General features: G+C 46.9%; 1 protein-coding gene across 1 annotated transcript in view; it reads left to right on the forward strand.

The window, feature by feature from the left end:
• Window positions 1-25065, forward strand: part of LOC144106442 (multidrug resistance-associated protein 1-like) — an 86169-nt gene that overhangs the window by 50490 nt on the left and 10614 nt on the right. The window contains exons 15-22 of the mRNA XM_077639256.1: window positions 1830-2006; window positions 3129-3296; window positions 5242-5420; window positions 8869-8944; window positions 10601-10808; window positions 15862-16172; window positions 20458-20799; window positions 23271-23372. Of these exons, the coding sequence (XP_077495382.1) occupies window positions 1830-2006; window positions 3129-3296; window positions 5242-5420; window positions 8869-8944; window positions 10601-10808; window positions 15862-16172; window positions 20458-20799; window positions 23271-23372 (1563 nt within the window). The remainder of the gene's footprint in view (window positions 1-1829; window positions 2007-3128; window positions 3297-5241; window positions 5421-8868; window positions 8945-10600; window positions 10809-15861; window positions 16173-20457; window positions 20800-23270; window positions 23373-25065) is intronic.

Consider the following 25065-nt stretch of genomic DNA (forward strand, 5'->3'; position numbering starts at 1 on the left):
GAGGTTCACCTAGCAGCACAGAACATCGGCCCAATATTGGACCTTTGTTGGCAAAAGATGGCCCATTGTCGCACCGGCCTTTGCCAATGTATCCCCAATATCGGGCCGACTGTCTGTGCTACTTGGGCAACTGATCTGGTCTGTTCGCGCCGCAGATAAATGTTGATGTAGACGATGATGTGCAATGCACAGCGCGAGAGTCTGTTGCAAATTAAAACGAGGCGCGATCCGCTGAGGCGATGGCATACTGCTGTCGCGCACTGGCCTGCGAAGCTCATCTTTTCGCGACTCAGCGGGTCGCGAATCCCAGTCGCTGCAATTTTTATTTTATTAATTATTTAGTTATTTACGATATGTTCTTGGTACAAACCTACTAACATCGCTAGATCTTGCTCATGGTTTACCTATCGCAATAGTGCTTTCGCAACAATAGAGTCCATAGACCGTCTGTTCCTTTCAGGCACTACGCCAATGTTTGCACATTCAAACCGAATCTTGTCATAAAAGCGTAATGATAAATGGGAAAGGAGAAGAAAGTACTGATATGTGCAAAATTTTCTCAAAACCATTTCAAGCAAGGAATATATGCGGCATTCACCCCCCTCCCGTCCTCCCCCCCCCCCCTCCCCCCCAACCAATAAAGAACAAACACGTTTTCACAATGGACCCCTGTGTTTCTTAGTGTAGATCTGGTACAGCTTTTTGGGATGCGCGCTTTCTTTTATTTGTTTGGCAAGCATGCGTGTATTCAATTACCTAAAATATCTTCGTCTACATATATCATAACTTCTTATTCACGAATGAGTGGATAACAGTGTAATCGAGACCCTGAAAGTAGGTCTGAGCCAAGAAGTGGAGATGCGAGGTCTGGACAATTTGTATAGTTAGGACTCATGGAGAACGGACATTCTCTCCCCGCAATATTTACATGCCACTTGGAAGATACTGTAAATGTCGCCGCTATTCCCCATTTATATATTAATTAACACCTGAAGCGGTTATAGAATACCACTAATATGTCTCAAGAAATTGTTGTAAGGGGCACGCGAGACATTGCGATCGACGCCAACACCATCTTGTTGAGGACGTGAGTTGCAAAAAGTTCCTCGTTAATTCTTGCGGTAGCCAAAAACAGCGCTGTCCAAACAGGCTTTGAATGGAGAACGGGCGGTATCAAGGCTGTACCCGTGTAGGCGGGTTATTAACTCGGGCACTCGCCAATGCCCGAACAACTAAAACGTCGAGGTAAAGGTTAAGAGCCTTCAGTGCTGCGTCACTCCTGGTTCCCAGATTGAAAAAAAAAATGACACAATCTGGCACGTGTATTATAAGTATTATACCTATTGCAAAATGAAAAAAAAACAGGAAATTATGATAATTTGTGCGCATAAGAGCTGCACAATCGCGCATATATACTGAGGCGCATGAAATGGATCAGAAAAACAATTTACTAGCGCTAAATTACCTGCATCTGCCGTAGCTCGGCCGTTGAAGTTTCTAGGCTGGTTGTGCAGGTAGGCCTAGCTCTTACCGCTAAAGATTTTTCAGAAGGCCGCACTTCTACTTCACTTTGGTAAATCTGTTATAAAGTGACACTTCTGCAGAAAAATACGGAAAATATGTAGATCAGGGGTTCTAAAAGAAAACTCTAACATTTTTGCAATCTGTATCATGAGTGATACTTCAAGGGTTACAGGGTTAAGGCCGATGTACGATTGAGTTTTTTTTTTTCTGTGCTCTCATTTATCACACGCGCACAATAATATTACGGCACCATAAACTACTGGAGATTAAATCTGAGGCTGATGCATCTTCAACACTATGCACAGGGCACCATCGGCTATGTGCCCCAAGCGGCCACTGTGTTCAACGCAACACTTCGGGACAACATCCTGTTCGGCAAACCATACGATCCGACGCTGTACAGACGCGTGCTGGAGGCATGCGAGCTCATTGTGGACATCAACACTTTTCCAGGTGGCGACCTCACCGAGATAGGAGAAAAGGTGAGTTGGCGTTCATTGTCACTCCGCAACTTCGGCTTGTTGGAAAAGCGCACAGCATTAGGCAATCTCGTCCGAACAGCGGTTCCAGCAGTTTCGTAGGCATTCTCTTTTTGGTGTTCTAGCGGCATTCTTCGTCTACACAGGAGTTGGTGAGGAGTTAATTTCAGTGATTCAAGGGCAGCATTGCCAAGGAACATGTTGTGCCTGTAAGAAGGAATGATCGAAGAGCGATTTCTTGAAGATTTTCATCCTAAAAGAAGCCGAGCACGTTACCAGCGGAAGGCTTATGCCCACTAAAAAGCGGGTGTGTACACGGCGCCACTCGGCATTACACCCCGAAGCTCCCTACACACAAAGCGTATGGCCAAACCACTAGGAAACTGATGCATCTCTGTATAACAGCTCCACTGTGCGCCATGGCTCAAAGAAGCACTTGCGCATACCGGATTTTACGGGTAAAGGTAACAAAGGTTCTAAAAGAAACGGAATGTCCGAGCCGAGTGGAAGCAACTGAGTGTCGCTGACAATCGTGTGGTCTCGTGTGGGGTACATTGTTTTTCTTCGAAGGCTTTTCGTTGATAAAGACTAATTAACTAACTTTATGAATATTGGCTTAAGCAATGAAGTGTCAATTCAAAAGCTGTAGATCTTCTTAAAGAGCAGCTGAACTAAATGGTTCGCCAACGTAACTGCTTTGCAGCTACATTTACCAGCCTGAAAAGACAGCCCGCAACATATATCCGAAACTTAAAGTATAAGTCGGTTCTCCAATGCAGGACTGCAAATGCTCTGCTCCAACACCACGCAACTGCCACACATCAGTCTAGTTGAAATCTCGCTTCAATATAGTGTTTTTTTTTGCCATATTATACTGCCTTTCAGAAGTTCCATGACGTTCATTATGCCTTTGCAGGGGTATCGTTTGCCAGAACTGGGCATGCCGACAGCCCTTACTCTGGCTATTTTTCGAACGCTGTGACGAGGCCAGGAAGGGTACACTTTCTAATAAACCTTAGGAAGAGCACAGGCAGGCAAATTAAACTGTGGCAGCGCACTAATTAGCCTCACAGCACGAAGGAACAGCGCCGACCTCACCACCACAGTTCTCTCATTACGGTGCAGGGCTACAACCTGAGCGGTGGCCAGAAGCAGCGGGTGTCCCTGGCCCGGGCGGCGTACCACCAATGCAACATCTACGTCCTCGATGACCCGCTGAGCGCCCTAGACCCGCACGTCGGCTCCAAAGTCTTCAAGCAGCTTCTCGGCAAGAACGGCCTGCTCAGGGACAAGGTCTGTGGTCGCATTAGCCAACGTTACACAGTAACAAGCGAAAGCAAACCACTTTGAAGGCCGACCAAATGCCGATGGTAAAAGTCACCTCCAAGACTTGTCTCTATCTCCCTAACTTTCTTAAGACATCTATCGTTTGCCGTAATAATGCCTCTTTACAGGCGTATATATTGATGTTTCTAATCTCGCAATATCGGTACCGTAAGTACGACAAAAGCGCATGCCCTGCTCCTTTCCTACTTTTCTCTTTTGCACTTTGTGCGAGAGCTTACAGCATGTCAACAAGTTCATTCTACGTAGTTCAGCAGCTAGTCGAAAATCAGTACTATAGCCCTAACGCTGTGGTGGCTCAGTGACTATGGCGTTCGCCTGCTCACCCCAGGACGTGGGAAAAAATCCGCTTCGCGGCGCCCACATTTCTATGGCGGCGAAATGCAAAAACTGCCGTTTTTGCTAGATGCCAGTGTGCCAACACTTTCCGTCCACATAATAAAGAGTAAACGCCACCTGCAACTATAGCGAATAATGAGGTATTTACGATGTGAGCCAATTGGCGCAAAGCTTTTTGCTATACCGCTACTGGTTTCAGCAATGTGTCATGTCGTTTCCAACGTTATAGTATAAACAATTCCAATAAATGACCCTCCTTTTACGGGGCGCGTGTCATCTTGGAGTTTCACTAGTGATACATAACATCACTAAGAATATGCTATTCATCTCACAATCTCCCCCGTACTTCTGGAAAAACACCGCCAAAGCTCTGCTATTGTCTCCTTAATCTCCTTTCCATATTGCAGGACGTTTGCCCTGATTTTTAAAGCTTACTGCGCCGTTTATTAACCAAGCCTTAAGGTACGTTTAACAAGCCTTCATGCTTGACGCTAGTCAAGTAGCAGTATGCCAACTACAAACGTTCACTTGTAAACATGCAAGAAAAATGGTTAGTGACAGCGGGCTGCACTCTAAACACGAATAGGCCGATATGGGAGTAACAAGAAGGTGAACTGTCCTCTAAGAACGCCCTCCCTTTTATAAAAGTGAGTGTGATAGAGGACAGATTACTCCATTTTAACTACTTTCTGTTTAGAGTGTAGGTGATGAGTTGCACATGCCACTTGCACTCAAGTGTGCTATAGCTGCTGTCAAAGACAAGATCTATAGTTAATGATTTGTTCGCTTACGTCGTTAATTATAATTTCGTAATAATATATAAAGACTAGTCTCTCTCTCTCTCGCCTGATGTCCACGTTCACGCCATAAAGGCGTACACAAAGCCGGTACGTCTGAGCTATAGCTTTTTGACGCCCAGCAATGAAAAAATTCGTCCAATATATTCGAGAACTGAATAGCAGGCGTGGCATATATGTAATGAGGCTTAGTGGCGTATAAGTTCTTTGTGGGGTATCTTTACAACCTGTGCTATCATTTTTTTTTCTTTTTGCACCTTGAGTGGTTTCCTCCGCCTCTATCTACCTTACGTATGTGTGTTTCTTCTTATGTATCCTTTGTATTTATTCATATGCATCGGCTCTCGCTGCTGTATAAAACACCTCCGGGACATAGTCAAGGCCTGAGTGCGATGTTTTTATGCCCATACAGCGTTGGAATGTGCAACCTCGATAAATAATGAAATTGAATGAAATATAGTGAGGACTGGACTTCAAGAGAAGTCAAGCGTAGCAGGGATGAGTTCAAGAAGTTTTGCGAGGATGTGTCGGCCGCATCTGGCACATGGCCGGGTTAATTAGAGCGATATGGGAGAGTTCTCTGTCCTGCATTGGAGGTAGTCAGGCTGTTGGTGATGATGAAGTGGGATCGGTATGTTAGAACTTCTCTTAACGTGTTGTCACTGCAGTGAATATTCCTGCAACATGCTGTAAGCTCCACGAGAACTCCTACGCGCAATCGCCGAATGGACCAAATGTAAACCAGGCTTTTCGCGCAGACGCGGCTTCTGGTGACCAACCAAGGGTACCTGCTGAAGCACGCGGACCAGCTGTACTTAATGTGCGGCAAGACCGGCGTCTCATACCGCCGGCACGATGAACTGCTCAAGGACAGTCGAGCGCCAGCTACGCTTCGGCTCGGACTGTCAGATATCTCAGCCCTTGAGCAGGAGAAAACGTGAGTGACATACTGTTTGACAGCACGGAAAGCTGTACGCAGTGCGTTATAAGTAACGGCTAGACTTTTCGGTTTAAATAAAAGAAATACGGCAAATTTGCCTCAAATAGCACTATAGAAACATGGTTTTAACCAAAACAGACCGTTTCTTTGATATGCACCAGCCGCGGTGGCTCAGTGGTTAGGGCGCTCGGCTACTGATCCGGAGTTCCCGGGTTCGAACCCGACCGCGGCGGCTGCGTTTTTATGCAGGCAAAACGCTAAGGCGCCCGTGTGCTGTGCGATGTATGTCAGTGCGCGTTAAAGATCCCCAGGTGGTCGAAATCATTCCAGGAGCCCTTCACTACGGCACACCTCTCTTCCTTTCTTCTTTCACTCCCTCCATTATCCCTTCCCTTACGGCGCGGTTCAGGTGTCCAACGATATATGAGACACATACTGCGCCATTTCCTTTGCCCAAAAACCAATTATTGTTATTATTTGATATGTACGCCGCAGCTAGATGGTTATCAAGAAGGAATTGCACTCAGCCAACAGGGAAAATGAACGAATTTCGCAAGTCAGGGGTGTGATGAGACGGTGAAGAATTAGATCAAGCAGCGAGATTATGCGTTTTCAGATAATGCTCGACTACCTAGCTAGCCTCTGTAGGCTGGGACGCCCAGCTTCGTCAGCGAACGTCCTGTGCTCTTGTAGCGCTGCTCACAGTAAGCACCTGCTTTGCTCCGTTATACCTGGCGGAGCAGGTTTCTGCACTGCATGTAAGGACACCCTCCACCATGCGTGAGCTTCATGAAGAAGTGTCATGTTCTGTCAACCGTAACGGTAAAGCGGCAGTTACATCCCTGTGGTCAACACGCGGACCACGTTATGACCCACCCTCTAGCTCAACCCAGCGATAACATGACCACCCACGTTTTAGAAATCAACTTCCACTTGCGTTTTTGCTAGCTGTTGCGTCATTACATTTCCACTGCTTTTTTCATGACAATAACACGTCCTTATTCAAACTAAGCTAGAAATGCTTTACCGGTAGTTATGGTGAACTGGAATACTGACCTAGCGGTGCGAACGGAAGCTCGCGGCAGCGTAGCGGCTAAAGCAAAATGCCTATACTCGCCGCAGGGGGCGCTGCCGCGCCTCTGCCGCCGTGCTGGCCGGGCAGTTCGAAAGGCTCTCCGGGTGTTGAACCCACACGTCACCCATGCATTTTCTCGCTTCACTGCCGGGGTTCTACGTCCAAGCTCGGCATCTGTTGACAAGTTTTATTCCTTTCTGTCACACCTGAGTGCATGGGAAGACCACACTAATGAAAGCACGGCTATTTGAGCTACTCGACAGCTATAGGACTACGTCTGACACTGTCTAATGTGTTGTCACTGCTGAAGTACCTAATAGAACGTATAGGTTTGAAGTACTCGATGACTAGTAGAGTGAGCCAGGATCCAGCCGAGTACCTTATTAGAATTCTGTGCAAGTCTCTAGCAGCAATATACCCACCCAATGCCTGTGCAGCTCGCAGTTACTGTAAACTGTCTTGCTTTTGACAACCTTACACGCTCTGTTTCCACGGGGAACTTCGAGCGTGGTATCTTCAGGGCCATTTTGGACGCTGATGCTGGCCAGCAAAGCTCTACCACTGACAGGAGCTTTTTGATAATTCTCTAATGTAAAAGCATGGGCGGGTTAGTGGAGGATCATTCTTAAAACAGCGCAAACAAGAGGAGGGCTCATAGTTCGTCTCATAGTACGTCTCGATTGTACGCCTCGTCCAAGAGCCGTCCTCTTGTTCGCGTTGTTTTAGGATTTATATTCTATATAGATGTATGGCTGTGTAGCTGGCATAAAAAAAAACATTTACAGCATGTTATAGCCTCCTATAGCTACATGCCGACAGTATCCTTGATATAGTATAGGTGGTTGAAGCAAAAACAGAGCATCGACTTTTCTGTCCTGGCCACTGCAACAATGTGGCAGTCGACCTTACTACTTTGTACATCACAACCCGCCTTCACTTTTTTAATAAATGTATGAACAGCAACAGCAACCGGAAGCGCGAAGATTCTAAGTACCAGAAATTAGACGCATGACATACAAAGACGCGATTTTTCATCCTCGGACAAGTGCTCAAAGAGGCACGGTGGAAAAAAAAAGGCGCCTAGGAGGTTACGTTGAAGCTTGTTGAAGCCAACAGTATGCAGGTTTCTTAACTACAGGCGTGTTAATGGAAAACACCAGAACAACGACGCGGAGAAATACAAGCTCCTGAAGCAGCAGTGACGGCTTCGCTAGAAAAAGTTGCACTGGCGCCATATGGTGGCTTCTGCGCCAGAGGGCACGCCCGCGCCCTCCCCGCTCGAGCCACTAGGTCAGTATTCTAGTTCCCTCTACCGGTAGTATTTAATGGCCATTTCTGCGTTAAATACTGGTAAACAGAATGCTCAGGCTAACAAAGGAAAAAGCCAAAGTCAACTCTGTGCAACTTTTGACCGTACAGGAAAAGTATATTTTATCACCTAAACAAAGACTATAATTCATCACTAGGAGATACTATTCGCCTACAAAACACCCAATTACTGCGTTCTGAAATAAACACACAAAAATTTCTGTAAAAAGTTCGCAATACAAAGAGCGAAATATTCAAGCCCTATTTATGGGGGGGGGGGGGGGGGGGGGGGTCCGTACTCGCCCCCCCCCCCCCCCGCTCTCTGCGCATGCTCCGATACGTTTGCATGTCTCGGATCGCCGTTCGCGGGCGCTTTTGGCGGTCGGCGTCACGGGTATATCCCGCTACCACTAACCCCTCACCGCGGAAACTTCTATTGTGCAGCGTTGAAAGCCACGAACGCTGGCTTCGTTTAAGGGTTTCTTTTTTTTACGTGTTTCAGCAAGCTCATGTGGAGTCGGAATTTTGCCATTCGTTCTGATTTTACCAAAAGCCACACGAGTTCCCTTTAGTCGTACTGCGCAAAAAGGCATGCGATGACGGATAGCGGATTCTTGGAGACCTCCTCCAGAATTGTGAACTCTGAAGCGCTGGCAGACGACGGACGAAAGGAGGACGTGAAACACAGTGCGCTGATGCATTTGATCAAGATCGGAGGGGACGGCCTGTTCATTGTCCAAAGCTCAGCAAGTTGCCTGTGGCATGTATTTCCTTAATTCTCCCTCGTACTTTTATTGCAGCAGAAGAGAAACATAATAATGATCTAACGAGCCTCAGCGCTTTTACTGAACTCGGTTACAGCAGCTAAGGCAGGGCGTGGCATTTGCAGCCGTTCTCTAGAGAGACTTTTTCCGTCCTGAATATATCGAAGGGCAGACGAAACACAGGGAGTAGAGAACTACGGCACGAGGAAATTTTACTTCAACTATCCATCGTACTATATCATCACAAACATCTTCGCCTGAATGTGCGAAGATAAAACTAACTTGGCCATCTTTGCAGCACAGAAGCCTACGTCGACAACGAAGACCTGTCCAAAGGAAAGATGATCAAGGAGGAAAAAAATGTATCCACTAAGGTACGAGTCTGGCCTTGAAAAGTTTTTGCAATACAAACACCCCATTATCACCTGATTTTGCTACCCAATCTTTCGATGTTTCGTGGTGAGCTCTGTTCATTCTTCATCATTCAAGTCTTCATTCATCGTCGATCCTTGTCTGCTGCATTCTACCTTCGGGGGAAGCCTTCGATACGTTACTCTTGCGTTCTGTATAAACAAATATTAAGTTTTTTTTTCTCAGTGCCATGTTGAGATCATGAGGAAGAAATGAACTTGAGCGGCCATGCATTGAGTAGAAGAGATCGACAGTATTCTACGGAAGGTAACAGAGTGGATCTGAAGGTAACCATCGGGTGGGTAGATGAAATTGGGGAATTATTTCGGACAGGCTGTCCATATCTGGCCAAGGACAGACCTTGACATGTCCTGTCAGATAGGTCTTCCTCCTGCACTGAACAAAGTCTGGGGATGATCTTGATAAAGTCACGCTTTCCTGTGTTCCATGTTTACACACGGTGTTTCACCTAAAACGTATAGCAGTTTTTGAAGATAGGAATTTGAGTGAACAGAACACTTTCTCTGGAAAAACATTGCCACCGGTGGACTGCATCAGAATTCAGATAAGACGCATTAACTAGCTGGCTGGATAACTACTCTCCGATATTACAGTCTCTAACTTTAGAGGCTTGTAGCTCACCGCAAGTAATATATATATATATATATATATATATATATATATATATATATATATATATATATATATATATATATATATATATATATATATATCAATTTTAGATTTTCTAAAATGCCATTCTGATCACCGCAGCAGAGCAGGAAATTTCGGGGCCGCGCACGGGAAACCGAAACTACCCGGTCGTAGAGGGTGCTAGCGACGCAAACTAGAGCGCTTAATACAGCTGCCAGCCTGTCGCAAGTTCTTTCCCACTTCTTCAGCTTCCACCCAGGCACTGCAAGAAGAGCATGCGACACCGCCGCCGCTGTGTGACTAACACCCTCTCCCTCTCCGGCCGGGCAGTTTCGGTTTCGGCCGTCATCACCAGCCTGACTACGCCCCCTGCAGAACAAAGGCCTCTTCCATGTATCTCCAATTAATCCTGTCCTTTGCCAGCTGCGCCCACCCTATACCCGCAAACTTCTTAATCTCATCCGCCCACCTAACTAACTTTCGGCCGCCCTTTTACGATTGCCTTCTCTTAATCCATGCCCGGCCTCAAAACTCTTTGCCTTGAAGTGGCGACGACAATGGTATTTCGAAAATCTAGAATTTATATGGAAATCATTTACGCTGTGCCACAAACCTCTCAATAAATGAGGAGCATTTTATAACTGAGAACTTCACTATTTCATGTTAGTTAACCAGCCTGATAGTTAACACGTCGTAGGTCCATTCTGAAGCACACCGCCGCTGACAATGCTATTCCGAAGAGGGCCCTGTTCTAACCCAAAAGCCTTTTTTTTTAAATTTCTGCATTAGGTGAAACTCGATGCATTTTTTCCTTAGTGAAAAGGCAGTAGACATTCCGGCCGCGCCAGTGAGAAATTCAATTCCCGCTTGGTAGCGACACATATTCTTTCGTCATGGACGTATCCTGCGATAAGCGCTCAGGAACGCTCAAATGTGAAACCCATGCCCTCACTTTTGTGTTGTAGAGCACCGCGGAAGTGGTATGGGCCACGGTGAAGATGTGCGGCCTGTGGCTTTGGCCGGGTGTGCTGTGCCTGACGGCAAGCGCTGTGGCAGCTTCCTGGCAGCTGGTGTGGATTAAAGAGTGGACCGACGCCAGTAGTCCAGGAAGCCAAAGCAATCCGTACGACCCTTACTGGATCCAGGGACTGGTCGCTCTGTGCATCGGCGCTGGTGAGCAAAAGAGGGTTGCGTTTAATAGGCGTGCTGTGCGACCTATCGCGAGTGCTGCCTAAATCATACTGCACACATTGGCCTGCATGTGCAGGTGTGCTCTCCAACTACTTTCTCAAAGTATTTATTTTTAAATACCGACGGCGGGGTGCAACTTAAGTGTGGCAGAGGGGAGCGGCAATCAGATGTAGAAAGCTAGAAAGCACACATATGGTCACTTTGGGCTCGGTGGCATTTTCAGTCCCCTCACTACTTATAGACACCACAAAAACTGAACAAAGAAATGTAGTGCAGCCATAATAAAAGTGGAGGCCAATAACGACAATGTAATCAGTGACTGAAGTGGCAATTTTTGGCAACTGTTAGACTATTTCAAAGGCATAGTCATCGGGCTGAATTTCAAGTTGTCGGTCGCATTTGTGAATAGTTTCACGTGCGAACAATCTACTAAGTACGTAATATTCGATATTCGACAAATCGCACCGGTGTGCTGTTATTTCTCCGAAATACAGCTGTAAGAGGCCAGTTGGGTGGCTTAAAAGGCTGGCTTTTTATTGGCGCAGTTCTTTATTTTAAATGGAGCTATGCAAGCCTATGTAAAACGCGTTTTAAGTCCAGATGTGAACGCGACAGCAACGGCCGTTAAAATCACTTTGATTTCGCCCCGTCAGCCTGGCAGGCCTACAGCAGCTACAGCTCACTAAAATTTGCTTCAGTGCAGTTCCGAAAACCTGCATGGAGGAAGCCGATTGTTGTGCACTGTGAGCACAAGCTATTCTGAGGGCTTAAATGCTACGCATATTCTGCGCGTAAGCTCCAAAAAGTTCGCTTGCGTTCTTTACCTTCGTGCGCCTGATGGGAACAATGTCAATAGAGTTTTCCCATTTACACTGCATGACAAAGTTTGTTGATTAGTTAAAAACGTCCGCGCTGACTACTACAGTGCATTTAACCAGCCTATTCTTGAAGCTGGTGAACGGTGCGTCAGTAACGATTAGCTAGCCACAAAGGCATATTCATAGAAGGCTAACCAATAGAACGCTAAGGCAAAATAGTTTGCTATTTCTCCCTTTTTTTAAAACTACCGTATTTACTTGCGTAACAGTGCACCTTTTTTCATAATTTTCCACTGCTGCGGGCCTTAAACGGGTCAGGCGTTATGCATCATACAATACGTGTAGATACAAGGCAGCATTGCTGCGACTTCTGCATCGAAATAATTCAGCAGTGATGACATGTTGCGAACACTTCTTTTTCGCTGTTCCTCGCAGCGTTCGCTCTCGTTGCTGTCCGACGACCTATCCTTATCAGCGCGCTCCAGGAGATAGTCATAACCTGTGCCGCCCACGGCGTTATAAATGCCGGCCGCCTTAAAACCTTTTGAGTCCATGTTGCCCAACAACGAGTTGTGAGAAAGATGCTCTCTTCAGTCGGCCAGTTGGCATCATTACATGCCTGCCCTGGGCCACTCCCTCTGCGTCAGAGCCTCGACGCTTCACTTCGAATGGGGCGGTTTATACGCACGTCAAGCGACTACAGCGAACTCGTAGTGCCTCAAGGGATTATAGCCAAATCTGGCTGTGAATCGGCAAGTCAGGTCTTGAGCCGATCGTTCAGGTGTCTCCGAAAACTGTCGAGGACGAGAAGGGCCTTGCGCTGCAGTAGCCCTCGAGGCCGGTACGGCCGCAGACTCTTTATCCAGGTAAGGCATAGTTCGTCTGGTATCCAGCGAGTGTGGTGGAAGCGCACCAAGCTGCCTTCGGGAAACTTCTGCTTAGGGGGGAGTGTTGCTCTTGAGCACCACCTATGATGCAGCCTTATTAATGTCAGTGGCGACGCATAGGATCACCAGGGATTTTAATTGTTCAGCACCTGTCACGTACACAGTGACGCTTTGAGAGTCTTTGAAGTCCGCAGTGGAGCAATGGAGCTGCAGAGAGAGAGAGAGAATACACTTTATTAACATAAACTTATTCGCGGGTGGTTCACCCAGGTCCGGGAAACCATTGGCGAATACGGTCTTCCATGCCTGACCGATCAGCTGGCGATGAAAGGAGAGCTCTGTGCGAGCCAGTTTCGCCCCCCACTGTTCGTGGCTGAGTTCCTGTACACTGTGCGCTTTACGTTGCTGGGGGCAGCTCCAAACCATGCCTAGGATGTCTGAAATCTCTCCGCAAGCCGGGCGCTCCTTTGTTGGGTATTGCGCGGGCCAAATCATGCTGTGTCGACCTAAGTTTGGCAGTGTGCTGGCTTGCATGTCTCGCCATAGTGGCTTCCTGACGAGTGAGGTCTTTGTGGGGGGCTGCGTATTTCCTGCGACTAAGGCGGAGGTACTCTATAGTTTCACCGTGTGTTAGTGGAGACTAAGGTTCGGAGGTGGATGGCGACAGGGCTCGGAATGTATGGCCTCGAACTATCCTGTCAGCCGCCTCAATACCCTCTATGCCTTCGGCGGCAGGGATCCACAGAATACTGTGACGGGTGTGTGTATCGGGAGAGCGATTCCTCATGATGTGGGCGGCCGCTTGGCAGAGTTCCCCACTGAAATACGCCTTGCAGGCTTGCTGCGAGTCGCTCATGATTGTAGTCACCCCTCTGAAACATCGAACCATATAGGGGCCGGTCCGAATTTGCGATCTAGGCTGACCGTACACGTGTTCTCTCCAACGCGCGCTAACGAAACGATTTAACTTCAACAACTTGTCCTTCTATTCGACTGGTAACCTCTCGCAGAACGTCGTTTGGTGGCTTATAGATAGTTGGCACCAACGGTTCATAACATATCGGTGAAGTCACCTAGTGCGATACCCATGTGGCGGCCAATACCCGGGGATTTCATGCGTTTCGTCTCAGTGGACGTCGCGATCGATACTTTACTCTTGTAGTAAATGCAGTAATCGGCGAGCATCGCCAAGTTTCGCAAACTTGTGTGGCTTTCTGCGGAAAGCCTGTCAGGTTTTGTTGGTCATAGTGGGGTCATCTTTCTGCAGATGCGAAGGGCGCATACACTTCATGTCGACATTCGTGCTTTCGCTTCACCGTCCTATCACCGTGCTCTTCGGCGCAGACAATAATTTCAAGTTTAAAAGCTACAGTGAACGACATCAGGCGAGTGCCCATTGCCTCAGACGATTCGTGTTCGACAGGACACAGTCTGCAACACTGCACCACAACACTGCTGAGGCAAGGTACTCCTGGGCAAAACGCGAGTTAAGCATTACTACGCAAAAATGAAATATGGAGCCTCCAAGCGCACGGTCACGTGATTGGGTGGCCGAGCAGCACCGCCATCTAGCAGCGCATTGAGGAACTCGGTCATGACGGTTTCTGTTTTCCTCTTTCTGATGATTTCTGCGTCTCAAAGTTGGAGTGTGGTCACTACACGGAGGCGGGTCACACACGAGTAAATACGCTAATAAAGAAGCAATTACAATACTAAAACATGCATGGTTTTTATACTTACCCACTGCGGTAAGGAGACTAAAGACTTATGAGTTAGCCCTTCTTTCTGTTCAATTTCCAGTATCCTATTTACATTCAACTGGCTTTCTCCAACTACACGAACTTGCAATATATTCTATGGAGCATCCTCATGTGCACAATTTTTGCTGCACTTTCAATACGATGTGACAAACTTCAAGATCGAAACTACGGTTATTAATCTTTGCTCTTTGTTTAGAATGATAGCTAGAAGTTCGTTTCCGGCACAAAAATCCTCGGTATTTTCAATTTGTTTGCGTTCTCGGTTTTCGAGGGGAGGCTGAGGCTAAATGCTCTCTGCAGGCCTGACAAAGGCCGCAGCCTCCCTGTGTGCAGTCTAACAGCAGTGGTCCGTCTGTCATGTGTTACAGAGATATCGCATAAAAAAGAGCGCATCGAGAATACGCAGGTGATAATGCACAGTAAATACACAGAAAAAATATCTGATCAATTGTGAACTCAAAATCTGCCACATATTTACACACTACAAAGCCCTACTTACTAGAATAGCCAATGTTATGACACAGAGTTACAATGTCATAATTGCTATAAAGAAACACAGCAAAACTGAAACACATGCATATAGAACGAAAGCCGAACGCGGCGGCTGCGTTTCGATGGAGGCGAAACGCTAAGGCGCCCGTGTGCCGTGCGATGTCAGTGCACGTTAAAGATCCCAAGGTGGTCGAAATTATTCCGGTGCCCTCCACTACGGCACATCTTTCTTCCTTTCTTTCACTCCCTTCTTTATCCCTTCCCTTACGGCGCGGTTCACGTGTCCACTGATATGTGAGACAGATACTGCGTCATTTCCTTTCCCCCAGAAAACCAATTTTCATTTTCATATAGACCCGCCGCGGTGGCTCAGTGGTTAGGGCGCTCGGCTTCTGATCCGGAGTTCCCGGGTTCGAACCCGACCGCGGCGGCTGCGTTTTTATGGAGGCAAAACGCTAAGGCGCCCGTGTGCTGTGCGATGTCAGTGCACGTTAAAGATCCCCTGGTGGTCGAAATTATCTCAGAGCCCTCCACTACGGCGCCCCTTTCTTCCTTTCTTCTTTCACTCCCTCCTTTATCCTTTTCCTTACGTCGCGGTTCAGGTGTCCAACGATATATTAGACAGATGCTGCGCCATTTACTTTCCCCCAAAACCGAAACCAATTACGTTCATATAGAACGTTTTCCAAGAAATCAGAAGATTGTTAAACATGCATATAGGACGTATTACACCACACAGCATATCACAAGAAAACAGCAAAATTATACACATATTACGAACCGTCTAATGCCTCCAATGCACAAAAAATAACTTATGATCAAACTGAATAAACCACATTGCATAGAGCACAAATTGATGAAGAAACATATGTTGTAATGCACTACTCGCACAAGTCAGAAGGAAAAAAGACAAGCAAAAGTTATTGAGTGCTTATAATGTATGTTTTCGTTTAACAGCAATGCTCTCAGGTTATCTTTTAGCGTATGTGGCGCACAGTTAAAATTCACCAGATGTTCTATTTCGTTTCTTATTTCAATAGCCACTGTCGGTGACTTCGTTAAACTCCTTATTTCGCAGTGGTCGCACGCATGGCGGGGAACACGTTGCTCTCCTACGCCATGAACCGGATGTCGCGTGTCCTGCACCACGGCATGCTCGAGCACGTGCTCTTCAGCCCGGTGTCCTTCTTCGACGCAACTCCGCGGGGCAGGATCCTGAACCGCTTCACCGCGGACTTGAACGACGTGGACAGCCGCATGGCGACGCTGGGCCGCCAGACGATCCAGAACACCCTGGTCGCCCTCTCTCGGCTCGCTGTCATCGGCACCGAGAGTGTCGCCGTCATCGTAGTGGGCGTCGTCATGCTCATCGTTTTCACCGTCGGTCTGGTGCGTCATGGTCCACGGTTGTCCATTCTCTATGAAAGCAAACTACAAAAGGGGAAACTCGGTTGCATTTGAAAGTTGGCCCATCACATCAGTTTATAACCTTGAAGACCCCCAGCTTCGGGTATTAAATAGGGGGTGGGTGTAGGTTTAAACTAACCTCTCTAAGAAATGTTATCTCTTAAATAATGCAGCCAAACAGTTCGAACATGTACATGGGCAGGGGGCAGTATATGCATTTCTGAATGAGGAAAGAATAATGCAGCAAGCGTAGTATGAGTACGTGGACGGGCAACTTGCAAGGGATGACCAATACGAGTATCCCATAGGAGCCCCCACCTTTGAAAGATGGTCCACCCCAGAAAATGCATTAAGACGGATTAGTGGGTGATTTAAGGTAAAAAAAGTTCGCAGAATAATGTGGATTAGCAGGTGGATTACGTTGTATTAATGGTGATTAATGGGTGTGTTAAGGTGGAAGAGTGGGTCGGAATAGTATAACCCCATATGACAAGCCAACCAAAGGTACTCAAGCCTTCCATTCCTCAGATTTTCAAAGTTGACAGTGCTGATGATGTAACGACTGTCTCGACCAATAAGGGCATTTTGTTACGGAGAAACGCGGCGTTTTTTGCAAGACGACAACCTAAATGCTATCGCATTAAAAGTGAGCTAAATAGTTAGCATTGTTTAGATTTTTGAACATATACTATAACGATACATTTCCCGACTCAATTTATAAAGTCGACTGCTAATGGCTTGAGCGAACATGGCGTCGTTTGAAATAATTTACGTCATCACAAAACGAGCGAGTTGAGGCCTAATCATCTGACTGGTTACGAACAAGGTAATGCGTTTAATAAATACGTTAATTAAACCAGTTCCCAGGACTTTAAGTTTTTCCTCCTGTGCTATTATAAACCTTTGTTCAGGTGACTAATGGATCAAGATTTTTGTACGGTGCTAACATAGAATATGAAGTTCAACATCAAAAACTGCTTCCCCGTTTTCCTCGCACGCAAAAAGACACGTTTGGCGCTCAGTGTGGTATAAACTATAATGCAATTTTGCAACAATCCGAGTACAAAATCAGGTGTCATTCTCAGCTAACATCAATGGTGTTACTGCAAACGGCATCGGAACGTAAAGCCATATTCAGCGAAACTAGAGACGTGCACCTCCCTATGTTAATATCAACAGCTTATTTTATTGTACGTTTGATTGATGCTCTAACACGCTTATGCCTTGACGTATGCTTCACGAAAAGTGAACAGACGTGCCAAAAAGGCAGAACACAAAAGCAAGGCTTGTTTTTATTGATATTGGAAAGTTCGTGCTAGCATCGACATAAAAAATGAGCTGGGGTGTGAGGCTTACGGCCGGAGGAAATCAGTCCTAAATCTGATATTAAACGACTTATGGCGAAACAAAAAAATGGCGAAAAAGCAATATTTCATCAATTTTCGAAAGTCTGTAACCTTTTCATCAATATCTCAAGATTCTGGAATATCATGCCAGCACGAATACATACATGAGTTCTCATTTTTTTGCACCCTCATGAACTGGAACCACCTTTAAATATCGCTAGTGTTATGTGCAAATGAAGATGACTTTTCAGTTAACTTTGTACTTAATTCTTATGCTAGAGCAGCCTCGGAATAAGAGGGGCCTAAGAATTTTACAGCGACAGCTGTTAAGCTCCCGTTCCTGGGTTTCGCGTCGTAGTAGTGTATCGGTGTAACCGGTGGGTGCGTTGCCATGGAAACCACTAGGATGGTGATTACCTTGCAAGGAAGAATGTATCATGTGAGCGGAAAAATGCGCAACTAGTGGATGGTTACCACGGGAACCATCCGGAGGATCCTTACCATGGAAGGAGGGGGGTATCGAGAGAGCAGAGGAGTTCCTAGCCTGAGGATGGTTACCCTGGCAGCAAGAGAGTATGGCAAAAGCGTAAGAGGACGCATCTGGTCGGCGGCTGCCACGGAAACCGCCCTGAGTGTAGTTACCCTGGAAAAGCGAGGAGGGTTACCATGGAAGCAGGCTTTATGGTGAGACGTAAGGCCTAAGCAGAGGATGTTTAAAGGGTAAACGTCCGGAACGCGATTACAGTCAAAAAGAATGGTGATGCGAGAGCTTCAGAAGGCGCAACTGGTACTTGGCTGCCATGGGAACCAACCGGAGGTTAGTTATCCTAGAAGGAAAAGAACAATTGCCGTGGTAGGGGTTACGACGAGAGGAGGACATTATGGCGAGAGTGTAGGAGGACGTACCGCCGTAACCATCCGGAACGTGGTTATCGTAGAAAGAGGAGGAACGGTATGGAGAGAGCGCATGAATGTAGCATGGTCCATCTGCGACAGCTGCTAAAAAACGCGCCGCCCGTGGACAGGAATATCGAGGGAGTTGCGCTTCTAGAACGGAGGACTGGAGAGGAGACCTAGATAACAGAATTGGCCGTGGCTTAGCTCAGTTATGCCAGGATATACGTAGCGAAAGCTAAGGCATAGCTTGGTTAGCCTTGGTTAATCTTGATTGCGAGTCCAGGTTAGCCTGGTTGTCTGGCTAGTAGTTGTCACGTGGTCCGTCATGCGGTTGGTCATGTGACCAGACACGTGGTTGGTCACGTGGTGCGGTGCGACCACGGTAGTAATGCGAGCACGGCGAAACTGCGAGTTTGTGGCCAATGCAGCTTTCGCTACAAAATGATTATGTGTGGAAAGTAAAAAAAAACAGACAGCTCTGAGGACGCTCTCATATTCTGTACAGCGTGTCGTAAAGTACAAATACCTTGACAGCTGTCGCTGAATCTCGGGTTAACGTTTGCAGACCGTCCTGTCAACTAAAAAAACTAAAAAGTCTGCAATGGTCACACGGCCCGTTAAGCTCCTAATGCATGACTGTATCGCTTTACACATGCCTCATCACTATTATTCTCTTGCTCAACGTGACCCTCCCCCCACCCCAGGAAGTTGGCGCTAAAGTTCAAGTAATTCTTTAATTTTTTCCCGCACTTCGTCTTGACTCTATGGAACAAGGGCGCACGCCTAATCATCGGCAGGTCAATTTAAAATGGAACTAAAAGTAGTTTTATTTGCAACAGTCAGTTTTAGGGGCCTCAACTAAAACAAAATTTTTGTCTTTTTTTTGCCGGCGGCGTGTTTGGAGTCCTCCATAAATTCATGGGCATATACCGGAGGGGAAAATTGCACTGTAGATCACGTACTAATTGGAAGGCACGATGGGCGACAGGCAATCACGCTCGTTCGCGCTTAGCTTGGCGATGTTTATAGAGGAGCTGATCAGCAGAGTAAACGCGTTGGGAAGTCGTCGCGCGTCGTCCTGTAGCACTTGGCATTGCCAAGCATTGCACTTTATAAATTAGGAGACTAAAGGCGGGATATGTCGCTCTAAACGGAAATTTCCCATCATGGAAACACGAGTTCGGCTGCGCTTCGCATCAAGAGGTTAAGGTCAAGTTACGAGGTTAAGTCGCATACATCTCTATGAAGTTGTCTCGTGCTCTCACTGTTGTATTCGGCACACTCCCACAGTACATACGCGCTTTGTTAAACGATGAGTGAAAACATGTTAGCCTCGCTGTTTCCAGCACATTCACATTTTTAAGAGCGTTAGCTCTTATTCATCACGTTTCTGTATTTCATGGGGCCTGCTACCGCCTCCCTTCGGCATGAAGTTAGTATTCCAGTCCGATGAATTCGAGATGGCGGCCACCATAGTAAATCGATATAGCCACCCAATTGATGATTGATTGGTGATGTCAACAGTATATGGAATTGGTGATTGATTGGTGAGGTCACTGATTTTATGACGTCATAATTAACTAGTCATGTGACTATGCTTAATCACTTACTACTCAGTAATTAATGAGGTCATCATAAAACGAAGTGCATATTTAGAATCCCCTAGATGAGTAGAACACGTTACACGCAAAATTAACTAATAAAGTTAATATGCAGTAACTAAAGCTTAAATTTAGTTGCTTAAAATTAATTAATAGATGACGTCATGATCTAACTAATGCCATATTCGTAACTGGCTCAATGAGTAGAACATGTTAGACACCAATATCGCCTAATTAAGTTAATATTTAGTTATGGTTAGGCTTAACATGGCGGCCGTCACGTCAGCACTCGACAGCTCACAATTTCATACCTAACCACGTGGTAATACATCGCATGGACGATAGATTGCGCTACCAAACAGCTAACGCTCGTTACTTAAACGTCTTCCAGATGGCGGCATATTTTTTCCTTCTTTTATGCAGGCTGTGCTGACAGGTGCTGTCAATGCCACGCGCTTCGTGAGGAGCGCGCACTTCTCGCGGGTGCTACAGCACGTGACGGAGACCATCGAATCTCTGACCATCGTGCGGGTGTTCGGCATGACGGAGCGCTTTTACCAGCGCTTCTGCCGCCTGGCCGACCAGAACCTTCGCGTCTCCCTCGCCTCGGTGATGTGCAGCCGGCTGACGAGGACGTTCGCCGTAGGGTGCAGTCAGACCATTGTGCTGGCCACGCTCATCTTCACCGTGGTCGTCGGCGCCGACGAAACCAGAGACGCGTCCCGCTCGAGCAGCATCGGCCTGACGCTCAACTCCTCGCTGTCGGTGAGTGAGGCCCCTTTCACATGCTTTTTTTTTAATTGGTTTTGGGGAAAATGAAATGGCGCAGTATCTGTCTCATATATCTTTGGACACCTGAACCGCGCCGTAAGGGAAGGGATAAAGGAGGAAGTGAGAGAACAAAGGAAGAAAGAGGTGCCGTAGTGGAGGGCTCCGGAATAATTTCGACCACCTGGGGATTTTTAACGTGCACTGACATCGCACAGCACACGGGCGCCTTAGCGTTTTGCCTCGATAAAAACGCAGCCGCCGCAGTCGGGTTCGAACCCGGGAACTCCGGATCAGTAGTCGTTCCCGGGTTCGAACCCGACCGCGGCGGCTGCGTTTTTATGGAGGAACAACGCTAGGGCGCCCGTGTGCTGTGCGATGTCAGTGCACGTTAAAGATCCCCAGTTGGTCGAAATTATTCCGGAGCCCTCCACTACGGCCACCTCCTTCTTCTTTCACTCCCTCCTTTATCCCTTCCCTTACGGCGCGGTTCAGGTGTCCAAAGATATATGAGACAGATGCTGCGCCATTTCCTTTCCCCCAAAACCAATTTTAAAAATTTCACCGTCCGACACTGCGAATTCGTTCGGTCTGCGGCTGCAGAGGGTCGGCGCTCTTGCCGCAGACGGCTTGCGAACGATTTCCGTTCGCTTGGAATTCATTCGCAGCGTCGGTGTGTTCGCTCTGCGACTGACCAATAGGGAGCGTCCACTGCTTGGCTCTCTGCCAGGCTTGGCTTTGGTCGGCTTTGGCCAGGCTTAGCTTTGGTCATCATGTACTTTTCGAATAATTCAGAACTGTTTACTTTACTAAAAAGATGCGGAATGTTATCTTGTATATAAAAGTGCGCATGACTTAAACAACATAAACACATTCCATGTTGCATTATTACCGCGTTTATTCACAAGTTGCATAAGCAGACATCTAGCAGCCCTGCTGTCACAGCCGAACGAATTCGCAGGTTCTGTGTTGCATGTGAAATGACTGAGCGATAATCGCATTGCGGCATCAGCGGCGGCACCGAATTCGCAATGTCGGTGCGGCAAAATTCGCAGCATGTGAAATGGGCCTGACTCCTCGTTCACAGAGGAGGATCCATCGCAAACCAAATACAGTCGTGATTCATTCCAATTGCTCAAGTGGGGGCGAAACTGTGCTCAATTCTCCGTTTTTGCGGCCGAAACCTGTTTTGAGCTTCGGAAGACGCGTTTTTTTTTCTTGTATCTGAGCAGTTTTGCAGCCTGCGGTTAATGATAGTAAAGAGGAGTTTTGGTGCATTCCTCGACACTGCTATGGGACGATAGGCCATCATGCTGCGAATGTCTTGTCTTAACATCTGTGAATCAGTTTTTTGTGGGCTTCTTTCTGTGCTGGCTGCACGTTTTCTTTTGCAGGGTCTACTGAAGTCACTGCGCACTGTCCACGCTTGCATAGGTAGCAAGAGCACCCTGTAGCTCGAACACGTTGGTGAATATTTGTTACATGAGAAACAAGAAGCCTTTGCAAGACAAATTGAAAGGACGATTAGGATTCTCCCTAACGCGAAATTTGAGCGCAACTCTGTCGGTTTCTCAGTCTCTGTAGTCTCAGTCTTTTGCTTTGCTGGGTCGTCGGCAAGTGTGGCGATGATATTAGTTCGATAGTAGCATTAGTTGATGATGACGATGATGTGCAATGCACAGCGCTCTAGAATGTGTACATTTGTCGTATAGGAGTATTAGTAGAAGAAAACGACGATGTTCAATGCACAGCGCTAGAGTGTGTTGCAGTTTAAGACGAGGCGTGATCGCCTGAGGCGATCGCCCAGTGCTCTCGTGCAGTGGCCAGCGAAGGTGATCTGTTCGCGACGCCGCGGGTTCAAAACCCAGTCGCGGCAATGTTTATACTTATTTATTTATTGTTTGGCTCTATTATGACGACGGCGGCGATGCAGTAACGGGTGCTTGAGAGCTGGCCTCTAAAATGCAGAAAAGGAATTGAAAGATTCCAAAACTGATAAAGTGGCCAGTACAGTTGGCGCGGAAATGACAGTAGGAGGGAACAGACATCTGCAACAAAAGAATTGAAGGATTCCAAAACTTAGAAAGTGGCCAGTACCGTTGGCACGGAAATGACAATATGAGGGAACAGACATCTGCAACAAAGGAATTGAAGGATTCCAAAACTGAGAATGTGGCCAGTACAGTTGGCACGGAAATGACAGTATGAGAGAACAGACATCTGCAAGAAAGGAATTGAAGGATTCCGAAACTGAGAAAGTGGACACTACAATTGGCACAGAAATGATAGTATTAGGGAACAGACATCATCAGCAATGCGTGCGATCAAGCCATTAAAGTCGGCGTATAATTTAAAGTCATGTCGGAAGAAAGTTTTCTGGCTTAGTGCTAACGATGTACGGTAGTAAAATGTACGTTATTTTCATACCACAGTTCTAATTTTCTTTTGTCTGATCTCTCGTTCGCCAGATACCAATGACGATGACCATGCTGTGTATCACCTACCTAGGATTGACGCAAATAATGGTCGCCTTAGAGCGTGATATCGAGTACACAGAACTTCCGAAAGAGGTAAGCCCACTGCACGACCACCTCAGTGGTCTGAGGTCAGCATGATGGTAGGGCGTACTATGAATATTGCAGCAGGTTGCTTTGTATTTTTTGTGTAACAGAAAAGCGGCTTAGCACAGATTGTGTCAACGCTTGTGCAAAACAGCGACATCCCATTTATCTAGGCTTTCTTTTCCAAATCACTCACAGCCGCTTCTGTGGTGCTCGGCTGCTGCCACGAAAAACGAAAGTTCCAAAGAACAAACACCGACGCCGAATGCGACGCCGAAGCACCTTGGTTGAATGGACATTCATTTTCTCAATTCCCGGTCTTCTTCTCGCCGATTCATGTTTTAAGCACGTAGCGACAAATAGTTTCCACAAGATTCCTTCTTAAGCCGTCAGATTCGTACGCAGCAAGTAATGTAGTCATTGGGCAGTTTTAGTTTCACGTGCGTACAGAGGTCACGTACGCAAAAGTGAGAGTCTACGTAGCCCCCGCGCATGTCGTTTGAAACCCTTTTAATTGCACGTACGTGAAGCACGCCACGCGTTGTTCCTAGTGTCATCTACTAACGTATACAGACACTTCTGCAGCCGCTGTAATACAAGAGACGAGTCAAAATCAAGCCAGTCGAACTGCGTCGGAATTTTGACGACGACAAACGCTACTTCGTCAGCTTAACAGCTGGAAAAATCACCCTTCCATCTGAAAAAAAAAAAGCTATTTGTCCCTTGAAACTTTACACCAGGGCAGGAATTGGCAAATTGTGGCGAATAGAACAGTTTACAGCAGGATATCGCGTTGAGCTGTTAGCGACGAAACTGTTATGGCTGTGAAGCGGACGGGAAGGGCGCAGTCATGTTGTCAACGCTATGTACGCAAGCAGCACAAAGACCGCAACGTAAAAATCCGAATCTCACGTGCGTCCGTCAGACTCACGAGGACCCTTTGCATTCTGCGCATGCGCACTGGTCACCCGTAAGAGCTCTACACACGTAAAGTTTTTGCGTAGGTGAAACTAAAACTGTCAGTTAGCTTGCAATGAGACGGATTCCGTGTTCTACCGTAACCGTACCCTCATTATGAGCCTCTTCAACATTAGTAACGGATAGCATCACGGTAAAGCAGAGCCCCTCGTCTAGAAACTATCGCCTTTTTTTCCCGTAACTTTTCTCGCAATTGTGCCGCTTCTTGAAGCGCAGTAAAATATATACGGTAGGATTCCAAGGCATAGGCAGCGAACATTTTTAGAAGTGCATGTTTCACAGACGTGAGGATGCGAGCGGTAATTTTTTACCAGTGATTCCTAGTTTCAATAAAGCACTCTTACTTTTTGCTTCGGTGCCATGCCCGACCTATGCAAGGGAGGTGTACAGCCTTTGTCAGAAGTTTAGAGCCTAGGGGCGATTCGCTTCTAAGCCGTACGGGTTTCTCCTAGAATGCGCACAAGTCCTAATCTTCGGAGAGGACAGAACTATAATTCTGGTTACATTAAAAATACTTGAAACGCTGTGGATTCATAGCAAGACACACGATGTGACCCAGAAGCGAACCTCCGTGGGCTCTAAACTTTCGCCAAAGCGTGTGCTTTTTACGCATTTAACACTGTACATGCGCTGTCAAGCTTGGACGTCTGCAGTGCCCTTACAATGCAAGATAAACACAAGCGTTTCGCCCATTTTGCTTCCATCTACGAATACCACTTCCGTC

The sequence above is a fragment of the Amblyomma americanum genome, chromosome 10 (assembly GCF_052857255.1).
Source record: "Amblyomma americanum isolate KBUSLIRL-KWMA chromosome 10, ASM5285725v1, whole genome shotgun sequence".
In the NCBI taxonomy this organism is placed as follows: domain Eukaryota; kingdom Metazoa; phylum Arthropoda; class Arachnida; order Ixodida; family Ixodidae; genus Amblyomma; species Amblyomma americanum.